Genomic DNA, 11,339 nt, shown 5'->3' with positions numbered 1-11,339 from the left:
TTTGACTCTGCTTCTGTTTTTAAAATTGTGAAATGTGGCACTGTTTGCATTTCCATTTCTCACTAGCCTCAAATGACTACCATATTGAGTTGCAGTTAGCAATGTTTGCCACAGAGAACCCAACAAATCAGTAGCTTAACTGAATGGTTTATTCCCCAGGGAGCTTTCCAGCATTTTGTTGCTTCCCATATTTTGTAGCCATGCTGTGTGGAACATGTGACTTCCAACGTCCCAGAGGCAGGGAAAGGAAGAATGGAGCACTGTACACCGTTTTTAAGCACCAGCCTAGAACTATGCATGGATCTCAAACTAGGTGCCAAGGTTTCCCATGCCAGTGTAGAGATCTCACACAGGCTTCCCAGGGTATTTTGAAATCTTGAGATGAACACAACTACAACTATTGACATCACAAACTACTACTATTGTGTTATTTGGAACTAACTTCTTAGCAAGTAGACTTGGTAGTTTAACCGTTTTTTTGTTTTTTGGTTTTGCCCGGGAGCATTGTGGAAAAATGGCTGTGGTACTACAGATGCTGCAATTAGGAAAGTGTGTGAACCTTTGTCGTAGAAGTCACTTGTACTCTTCCGTTGCCCAGAAATCAATCATACAACCCTAATCTAACTTAAAGCGAAGCTTGACATACACCTTTCCCCTCATTGTGGTGAGCACATAGAATATTTCTACCATAGTCTGTTCTTCTGATCACCAAACCCTTTCTTCCCACAAACAATGCATACAGTAGTCCCCGCTTATCCATGGGGAATATGCTCCAAGACCTCCAGTGGATACCTGCAACCTCAGATAGTGCCAAACCCTGTATGTTCTGTGTTTTGTCAATCTGATAAATGAGAAGGCTAAGTGACTAACAGGCATGTAGCGTAGATGACATGGATATGCTGGACAAAGGAATAATTTCTGTCCTAGGTGGCACAGAGCAGGATGAAAGAGGTTTTGTCAAGCTACTCAGAACAACACACAATTTAAAACATGAATTATTTCTGGAATTTTCTATTTAATTTTTTTATTGCATTTTAGGTTTTGGGGTACATGTGAAGAACATGCAAGATTGTTGCATAGGTACACATATGGCAGTGTGATTTGCTGCCTTCCTACCCATCACCTATATCTGGCATTTCCCCCCATGCTCTCTCTCCCCAACTCCCCACCCCCCACTGTCCCTCCCCTATTTCCCCCTGACAGACCCCAGTGTGTGATGCTTCCCTCCCTGTGTCCATGTGTTCTCATTGTTCAACACCCACCTATGAGTGAGAACATGCGGTGTTTAATTTTCTGATCTTGTGTCAGTTTGCTGAGAATGATGATTTCCAGGTTCATCCATATCCCTACAAAGGACACTAATTCATCGTTTTTTATGGCTGCATAGTATTCCATGGTGTATATGTGCCACATTTTCCCTGTCCAGTCATTATCAATGGGCATTTGGGTTGGTTCCAAGTCTTTGCTATTGTAAACAGTTCTGCAGTGCACATTCGTGTGCATGTGTCCTTATAGTAGAATGATTTATAATCCTTTGGATATATACCCAGTAGTGGGATTGCTGGGTCAAATGGAATTTCTATTTCTAGGTCCTTGAGGAATTGCCACACTGTCTTCCACAATGGTTAAACTAGTTTACACTCCCACCAACAGTGTAAAAGTGTTCCTATTTCTCCACATCCTCTCCAGCATCTGTTGTCTCCAGATTTTTTAATGATTGCCATTCTAACTGGTGTGAGATGGTATCTCAATGTGGTTTTGATCTGCATTTCTCTAATGACCAGAGATGATGAGCATTTTTTCATATGTTTGTTGGCCTCATATATGTCTGCTTTGGTAAAGTGTCTGTTCATATCCTTCACCCACTTTTGAATGGGCTTGTTTTTTTCTTGTAAATCTGTTTTAGTTCTTTGTAGATTCTGGATATCCACCCTTTGTCAGATGGGTAGATTGCAAAAATTTTTTCCCATTCTGTCGGTTGCCGATTCACTCTAATGACTGTTTCTTTTGCTGTGCAGAAGCTGTGGAGTTTGATTAGGTCTCATTAGTCTATTTTGGCTTTTGTTCCCAATGCTTTTGATGTTTTGGTCATGAAGTCCTTGCCTCTGCCTATGTCCTGAATGGTTTTGCCTAGATTTTCTTCTATGGTTTTTATGGTGTTAGGTCTTATGTTTAAGTCTTTAATCCATCTGGAGTTAATTTTAGTGTAAGGTGTCAGGAAAGGGTCCAGTTTCTGCTTTCTGCACATGGCTAGCCAGTTTTCCCAACATCATTTATTAAACAGGGAATCCTTTCCCCATTGCTTGTTTTTCTCAGGTTTGTCAAAGATCAGATGATTATAGATGTGTGGTGTTCCTTCTGAGGCCTCTGTTCTGTTCCATTGGTCTAAATCTCTGTTTTGGTGCCAGTACCATACTGTTTTGATTACTGTGGCCTTGTTTTGGAAAATTTACAGCCTGGCCATGTAGTAGAAAAGAAAAACCCATTTTCTGGGGAGGAATTCAAAAAGGCTGCAGAAATTTGCATGAGGAGCTGAATATTAATAGCCAAGACAATGGGGAAAATGCTTCCAGGGCATTTGAGAGACTGTGTCAGCCCTTCCCATCAGGAGGCCTAAGAGAAAAATGGTTTCACAGGCCAGGTCCAGGGCCATTCCACAGTTCTGTTCCTTGAAGACAAACAAACCATATTAGAAGTTTATTACATCTTTCCAGAGTTTTTGTACAGATACTCTTCCCCCATTGTTTCATTGTACTAAAATTTATTTAACCCCTTATCTCTATGATGGCAGACTTGATCAATAGAATTGACATCTTTCTGACTGATCCTGAATCTTCCGGCTGGGCGCAGTGGCTCACGCCTCCCAAAGTGCCTCATTCCAGCACTTTGGGAGGCGGAGGTGGGTGGATCACTTGAGATCAGGAGTTCGCGACCAGCCTGGCCAACATGGTGAAACCCCATCTCTACTAAAAATACAAAAATTAGCTGGGCATGCCAGTGGGTACCTATAATCCCAGCTCCTTGGGAGGCTGAGGCAGGAGAATGGCTTGAACCCAGGAGGCGGAGGTTGCCATGAGCTGAGATCATGCCACTGAACTTCAGCCTGGGAGACAGAGAGAGACTCCATCTCAAAAAACAAAACAAAAAACCAGATATTGAATCTTCCTGTCCAAGGGCATGGTACCTTTCCTTATGTTCATGTCTTTCATGTTCATCAGTCATGTTATTTTTGTTGTTTTGTTTTTGTTTTTAGACACAGGGTTTTACTCTGCTGCCCACATTGGAGTGCAGTGGTACAATCACAGCTCACTGCAACTTTGGACTCGTGGTCTCAAGTGATCCTCCTTCCTCAGCCTCCCAAGTAGCTGGGACTACAGGCACACACCACCATGCCCAACTAATTTTTAAATTTTTTGCAGATACGAGTTCTTGCCTAGGCTGATCTCTCAAACTCCTGGGCTCAAATCATCTTCTCACCTTGGCCTCCCAAAGAGCTGGGATTATAGGCATGAGCCACCACACCTGGCCCCTCAGTAATGTTTTAAATTTTTCTTCATATAAATCTTGCACGTTTTTGTAGATGTATAAACATTCCCATGTGTTATCTTTTGTGTAGCTCTTGTGAATGCAGATTCCTTCTTTGGTCTGTTATATAATTAGACTCATCTGTAGAGGACCAGTATGGACTGGCCCTAAGACACCCATACACCTGCAGTGATTATTTCTTCTGGTATAATCACATGCAAGAGGTGTTAGTCTTAAGACTTCAGAATCACTGATTATCAGCAGGGAGGTAGCTAACATATGCCAGGCATTATGTTGGTGTTTTAAATAAATGTATAACATGTATATGAAACAAATGTTATTATCCTCACTTTAAAGATGAAAAATCAGAAGTCTAAGGTCACAGAAGCAGTAAACTTTTTTTTTTTTGAGATAGAGTCTCGCTCTATTGCCCAGGCTGGAGTGCAATGGTGTGATCTCAGCTCACTGCAGTCTCTGCCTCCCAGCTTTAAGCAATTCTCCTGCCTCAGCCTCCTGAGCAGCTGGGATTACAGGTGCATGCCACCACGCCCAGCTATTCTTTGTATTTTTAGTATAGACGGGGTTCACCATGTTGGTCAGGCTGGTCTCGAACTCCTGATCTCGTGATCCGCCCGCCTTGGCCACACCTGGCCAACTTTTTTATTTTATTTTATTTTAAGTTCTGGGATACTTGTGCAGACGTGCAGGTTTGTTACATGGTAAATGTGCGTCATGGTGATTTGTGGCACCTATCAACCCATCACCTAGATACTAAGCCCCGCGTGCATTAGCTAGTTATCCTGATGCTCTCCCTCCCCTCACCCCCCTGAAAGGCCCCAGTGTATGTTGTTCCCCTCTCTGTGTCCACGTGTTCTCATTGTTCAGCTCCCACTTATGAGTGACAACATGCAGTGTTTGGTAAACTTTCACACTCCAAAGCCATTATTTTCTACCACAACTCAGAAGAAGCTGTAGTGAACAGCGAGGTGACTGGTTGTTGTTGACTGTGAAATTTTCATACTCCTTCACTAATGACATACCACTTAAATGTATTTTATTAAGCAGGTCAAACTCATTACAAGTACTATTTCTTAGACATTTAAGGTAGTATACATTTTTGCTAAATGGTGAAAAACAAATTCAGTAATCATCTAAGTGGTCTCCAGATTCCACTTGTCCTTTCTTTTCATGCTTTCACTATTGTTTTCCCCAAATTATCTCCTTTCAGCATTCCCATAAATGCAGCTGGCATATTTCCAAATCCTTCAATGATATATTCCTTGCATTGGATTTTACCCTGTATCAAAGCAAACAACAAATTTTTAAACTTAATTTAGTATTCTCAATGATACACTGTTCTCATCCTAGCAACAAACGTATCAGGTACCTCATTGGGAACCCTGAAAATGAGAGATGGAGGTCCTGTTCTCCATGAACTTGAAGTCAAGGAGAGGCAAGATCCACTTAGTACATGTAAACGATGACAAACTACACCTAAGAAGAACTTAATAACAGGTGTCAGATCACAGTGGGAAATGTCATAAGGCAGCGATTAAGCAATTTCTAAGAAAGATGCATAGTAAAGTTTAATAACAATGATCTCAGAGGAGGTAGAAATAGAGAAAGGAGCACACTTCATTGCCTGTTTGACCGCTGAAGAGGCAGGTCCTATTCAGGAAATATAAATGGCAGGACAGTCTAATAATCTGTCTCCCCTTTAAGCCAAGGTTCTTTCAACATGTGCTTAACCTTTATCTGGGAGTATGGGAAGGAAGCGTTCATGTTAGTGAGGAAGGGTCTTCATTTCTCTTTCTATTACAAGGTACTGCCTACTAACAGGAACTAATTTACATTTTCAGATGTTTTAAGGGGTCTTATATAGAGACCTGAGTTACCTGATACAAGTTTTTCCCTAATGTATTCCACTGATGGCTTAGCATCCTTTATGGATTTATAGACAAGATTAATTGCTTGAAGTCAGTCAATTACAAAGTAAGGAAGCTGATATTTAAACTTTTATTATTATTATTATTATTTTGAGACAGGGTCTCACTCTGTCACCCAGGCTTGAGTGCAGTGGCATAATCATAGTGCACTGCAGCCTCAACATCCTGGGCTCGAGTGATCCTCCCATCTCAGCCTCCTGAGTAGCTGGGACTATAGGGACACGCCACCATGCCCAGCTAATTTTTTAAATTTTTTGTAGAGATGGGGTCTTGCTAAGTTGTCCAGGCTAGTCTCAAACTCCTGTGCTTAAGTGATCTGCCCACCTCAGTCTCCCAAAGTGCTAGGATTACAAGCATGAGCCACTGAGCCTGGCTGAGATTTGAACTTTTGACTTAAAAGCCCCAATTCATTCTTGTTCTTGAAGCAGCAAGGAATCTGGATAGGGTGGAAAGGTAGACTCCACTTCAGAGGTTAAAATAGAGAATGAATACTGTTAGGACTGAACTGTGTACCTCCAACCAAATTCATACATTTAAATCCTAATCACCCAGTGCCTGACAATGGGACTATATTTGGAGATAGGGCTTTTAAAAAGGTAATTAAGAGGCTGGGCACAGTGGCTCACATCTCTAATCCCAGCACTTTGGGAGACTGAAGGTGGATCACCTGAGGTTGGGAATTTGAGACCAGCCTAGTTACTATGGTGAAACCCTGTCACTACTAAAAATATGAAAATCAGCCAGGCGTGGTGGCATGCACCTGTAATCCCAGCTAGCTGGGAGGCTGAGGCAGGAGAATCGCTTGAACCTGGGAGGTAGAGGTTGCAGTGAGATTGCACCATTGCACTCCAGCCTGGGCAACAAGAATGAAACTTCGTCTCAAAAAAAAAAAAAAAAAGAAAAGAAAATGTAATTAAGGTAAAACAAGGTCATACGGGTAGGCCCTAATCAGTATGACTGGTGTGCTTATAAGGAGATTAGGACAGACACACAGAGAGAAGGCCACATGAAGATGCAGGGAGAAGGACGCCATCTACACGTCAAAAAGAGAGAGGCCTCCAAAGAAACAATGCTGCTGACACTTTGATCTTGGACTTCTAGCCTCCAGAACTGGGAGAAAATTAATTTGTTCTTTAAGCCACCCAGCCTATGGTACTTTATTTTGGTAGACCTAGCAACCGAATACAAATACTAATGTAAAATGTTAATAACAGGGGAAATTAGGGTACAGGATGCAGGGTATATAAAAGCTCTCTGGACTATCTTCTCAATTTTCCTATAAATCTAAAACTTCTATTTTTATTTTTGTTTTTGAGACAGTGTCTTGCTCTATTGCCAAGGCTGGAGTGCAGTGGTGCATTCAGAGTTCACTGCAACCCTTGAACTCTTGGGCTCAGGTGATCCTCCCACCTCAGCCTCCTGAGTAGCTGGGACTACAGGTATGCATCACTGCCCTCAACTAATTTTTTTACTCTTTGTTTTTTGTAGAGTTTCATTATGTTGCCAGGGCTGATCTCAAACTCCTGGGCTCAAGCAATTCTCCTTCATCACCCTCCCAAAGTGCTGGGATTATAGGTATGAGCCACCGTACCCAGCCTAAAACTTTTCTAAAATAAAAAGTGAATTTTTAAAAATAGGAAATGAGATTTAAAAGGGAGGATGAGAAAGAAATTAGGCCAACCCGTTACTTAAAACCCAACTAGGGCCAGGCACGGTGGCTCACGCCTATAATCCCAGCACTTTGGGAGGCCTAGGCGGGTGGATCACGAGGTCAAGAGATCGAGACCATCCTGGTCAACAAGGTGAAACCCCGTCTCTACTAAAAAATACAAAAATTAGCTGGGCATGGTGGTGCACGCCTGTAGTCCCAGCTACTCGGGAGGCTGAGGCAGGAGAATTGCTTGAACCCGGGAGGCGGAGGTTGCAGTGAGCCGAGATCGCGCCATTGCACTCCAGCCTGGGTAACAAGAGCGAAAACTCCGTCTCAAAAAAAAAAAAACAAAACCAACTAGGGCCAGGTGCAGTGGCTCATGCCTGTAATCCCAGAATCACTTGGGAGGCTGAGGCAGGAGAATCACTTGAGGTCAGGAGTTCAAGACCAGTCTGGCCAACATGGTGAAACCCTATCTCTACTAAAAATACAAAAAGTTAGCCCGGAGTGGTGGCAGGTACCTGTAATCCTAGCTACTCAGAAGGCTGAGGCAGGTGAATCATTTGAACCCCAGAGGTAGAGGTTGCAGTGAGCCGAGATTGCGCCACTGCACTCCAGCCTGGGCGACAGAGCAAGACTTCATCTCAAAACAAAACAAAAAAACCAACTAACCGTGATCAGCTTCACTTTGTTAGAAGGAAGCCTTGGGGACACCAGCACAGTGGTTTCTTGTTGTCAACTGTGATCATGGATGCGCTACATGAGATTTCATCAACCGGGACAACTTAAATTCAGCTCTTTCCAGCTCCCTGGAGAGAGCCCAGCCCGGCATTCCAAATGCTAGACTGGGAAGAACGCCAAACTCCAGTGGCTGCTGGAGGAGCAGTCTATTTCTCTGAACTGGGAAATGATCATTGGCCAGGAATCAGAAAACATGGTATCATTTTTACCCTGTAAAACTAAAATAATGCAACTTGATTGTTCAAATTTCTGTTGACTAAAACTTTACATGGTGTAAGTTTTGAAAATTGTCACAGCACAGGACCAAGGGATTGGATTCTTTGCTACCCGGGACCTGGAAGAACCATGGCACATGTATGCACCCCTCTAACATTCATTTATTCAGCGATATTTATCTAGTGCCTACATCACTTCAGACACTCTGTAGGGGCTGGAGATACACCAGAAAGAAAATGTGTGAACATTGCTGTCTTCATGGAGGTTACATCCTCAAGAAGGGAGATGGGCAATAAATATAAATGAATAAGTGAATTATAGTATATATTATGCAACAGATGATTAACTGCTATGGATAAAAGTAGGATAGGAGCCTGGACAACATGGTGAAAGCCCATCTCTATGAAAAATACAAAAATATTAGCCAAGCGTGATGGCACTTGACTGTTGTCCCAGCTACTCAGGAGGTTGAGATGGGAGAATCACCTGAGCCTGGGTCAAGACTGCAGTGAGCCATGATCGTGCCACTCCACTCCACCCTGGGTGTCTGAGTGAGACCCTATCTCAAAAAAAAAGGTGGGGGGAGGATATGGAGGATCAGAAATGAAGAGGGATTGCAACTTACAACAGGGTCATTTAAAAAGTTGCCTCACCCAGAAGGTACTTTTTTTTTGAGATGGAGTCTTGCTCTGTTGCCAGGCTGGAGTGCAGTGGCATGATCTCGGCTCACTGCAACCTCTGCCTCGAGGGTTCAAGTGATTATCCTGCTTCTGCCTCCTGAGTAGCTGGGACTATAGGTGCGTGTCACCACGCCCAGCTAATTTTTGTAATTTAGTAGAGATGGGGTTTCACCATGTTGGCCAGGATGGTCTCAATCTCTTGACCTCATAATCTACCCACCTCAGCCTCCCAAAGTGCTGGGATTACAGGTGTGAGCCACTGTGCCCAGTCCAAAAGGCACTTTTTAGCAAAGACTTGCAGGACATAAGAGAATTCAGCAAGCAGTTACAGAGGGGTGGAATGGTAGAGACTGGGCCAAGTAAACAAGGGGGTAAATGCTAAGAAATGAAATCAGAGAGGTATCAGGGGTCAGATTTTGTGCAAGCCTGCTGAATATTAGCACTTTGGTTTACTCTAAGTGAAATGCACAGTTTTGCATGGTTTGGATCATAAGAATGGCAGGATTTGATTTGTGCTTTCAAAGATCACTATGGCCACCACATTGGGAATTTTCTATGGGGGTGCAAAGATGGGAGGCCAGGTAGAGTCCACTACAAACATCCAGGCTAGACAGCATGGTACTTGGATCAGAGTGGTAGCAGGGAGGTGGGAGAAATGTTCAGATCCTGTATATACTTTGAAGACAGAGCCACCAGAATCTCTTTACAGATTACACATGAGTACAAGAGAAAGACATCAAAGATGACTCCAAGGTTTTGAGATTGAGAAACTAGAAGTGTAGAATTGTTATAACTGAGATAGGAAAGTCTGAATATGGATCATGTTGAGCAGGAAAGACCAAAATATATTTCATTTTCAATATGTTATGTCAGAGATGCCTATCAGGCATCCAGGTGGACATACTAGTCTAGAGTTAAGAGGAGAGCCAGGCTGGAGATAGAGCTGGGAGCTCCCAGGATACTAAGCCTAGATGAGCTAATTGAGGGCTAGCTCAAGTGTGGACAGAGAAGAAAAGAGCCCCAGTGACCATGACTTGGGGCACTCTAATACTAATTAGGAGAAAAGAAAGGAAGCTAGCAGGAGTCTGAGGAGGACCAATCAGTGAGGAAAACCAAGAGTTAAGGGAAACAACAGAAGAAAGCATATCAAGGAGAGAATGAACATTGTTAAATATTTTCCATAGCCCAGTGAGGCTAAGAATCAGCCAGTGGATTTCACTTTGTAAGAGACCCCTGTGACCTTGACGAAAGTTAATTTTGGCCAGGTGTGGTGGCTCATGCCTGTAATCAGCAGTTTGGGAGGCTGAGGCGGGCAGATCACTTGAGACCAGCCTGGCCAATGTGACGAAAACCCGTCTCTACTAAAAATACAGAAAGTTAGCTTGGCGTGGTGGTGCATGCCTGTATTTCCAGCTACTTGGGAAGCTGAGGCATGAGAATGGCTTGACCCCAGGAGGCAAAGGTTGCAGGGAGCCAAGAATGCATCACTGCACTCCAGCCTGGGCAACAGAGCAAGACTCTGTCTCAAAAACAAAAAAGTAATTTTGGAAGGAATGGCATTGTGCAAAAGCCTGATATGTGGGTTCAAGGAAGAATGGAAAGAAAGGAACGGCAGACAGTGAATGTAGACAGCACTTCCGGGCATTTTGTTATAAAAGCGAGAGAAGGGAAATGGACCTTCATTTGTAGTGGAAATGAGCTTTAGAGGGGGTTGTTTTGTTTTCCTTTCAAAGATGGGAAAAGTAAGAATATTTATATTCTAAGGACAATGACCCACTAGGGAAAAACTGATGATGCAGTAGAGAGAGGGAAGAATTGGGGAACAAAAGCCTTGAGAGGCAAAAGGGAATGGGACCTAGTGTACAACTGGAAGGGATGGCTCCAGAGCTCCTTACCTCTAAGACCCATTTCAGCAAGTCCTTCAGAGCTTTTTGGCGGGCATCTCCTTGCCAGCGGTAGACAAGGAACCCTTCCATGCGAAGCTCCTGATAGATAACAATCTCTGGGGGTGGGCCTGTGAAGAGAAGGGCACATTTGGGTGACAGGATCCAGGGAAGTGGCCACAGTGAAACACAGCAGTACAGATCACTGTCACTGTGCTTGGTGCTGGGTGTTTCTTGGTGCCTCTCCCCTTCCATTTCCTCACTCCTTTCTGATCCACAGGACTGCTGACCAATCAACATGCACTCTGTGGCACACAGAATAATGGCCCCGAAGATGTGCATATCCAAAAACCCCAGAACCTGCTACCTTACGTGGCAAAAAGGACTTTGCAGATATGAATAAGAACCTTAGGTGGGGCACCGTGGCTCATGCCTGTATCCCAGCACTTTGGGAGGCCAAGGCTGGTGGATCACAAGGTCAGGAGTTCGAGACCAGCCTGGCCAACATAGTGAAATCCCATCTCTACTAAAAATACAACAACAACCACAAAAATTAGCAGAGCATGGTGGTGGGTGCCTGTAGTCCCAGCTACTTGGGAAGCTGAGGCAGGAGAATCACTTGAACCCGGGAGGCAGAGGTTGCAGTAAGCCAAGATTGTGCCACTGCACTCCAGCCTAAGTGACAGAGTGAGACTCT

General features: G+C 43.7%; 1 protein-coding gene across 2 annotated transcripts in view; it reads right to left on the bottom strand.

The window, feature by feature from the left end:
* Nucleotides 1–4,562: 4,562 nt before the first annotated feature.
* The window catches only part of PTGR1 (prostaglandin reductase 1), a 41,694-nt gene continuing 34,917 nt past the window's right edge, over nucleotides 4,563–11,339 (bottom strand). For both annotated transcript variants that reach the window (XM_012439114.2, XM_012439116.2), the window contains exons 9-10: nucleotides 10,655–10,773; nucleotides 4,563–4,822 (exon numbers count right to left, since the gene is read on the bottom strand). In XM_012439114.2, the coding sequence (XP_012294537.2) occupies nucleotides 4,712–4,822; nucleotides 10,655–10,773 (230 nt within the window). In that variant the 3' untranslated portion in view covers nucleotides 4,563–4,711. The remainder of the gene's footprint in view (nucleotides 4,823–10,654; nucleotides 10,774–11,339) is intronic.

This window comes from Aotus nancymaae, unplaced genomic scaffold (genome assembly GCF_030222135.1).
Source record: "Aotus nancymaae isolate 86718 unplaced genomic scaffold, 86718_ANA_hifiasm-v0.15.2.pri h1tg000003l, whole genome shotgun sequence".
In the NCBI taxonomy this organism is placed as follows: Eukaryota; Metazoa; Chordata; class Mammalia; order Primates; family Aotidae; genus Aotus; species Aotus nancymaae.
Note: the sequence above shows the minus strand (reverse complement) of the source record. Positions and strands in the feature narration are given on the sequence as shown.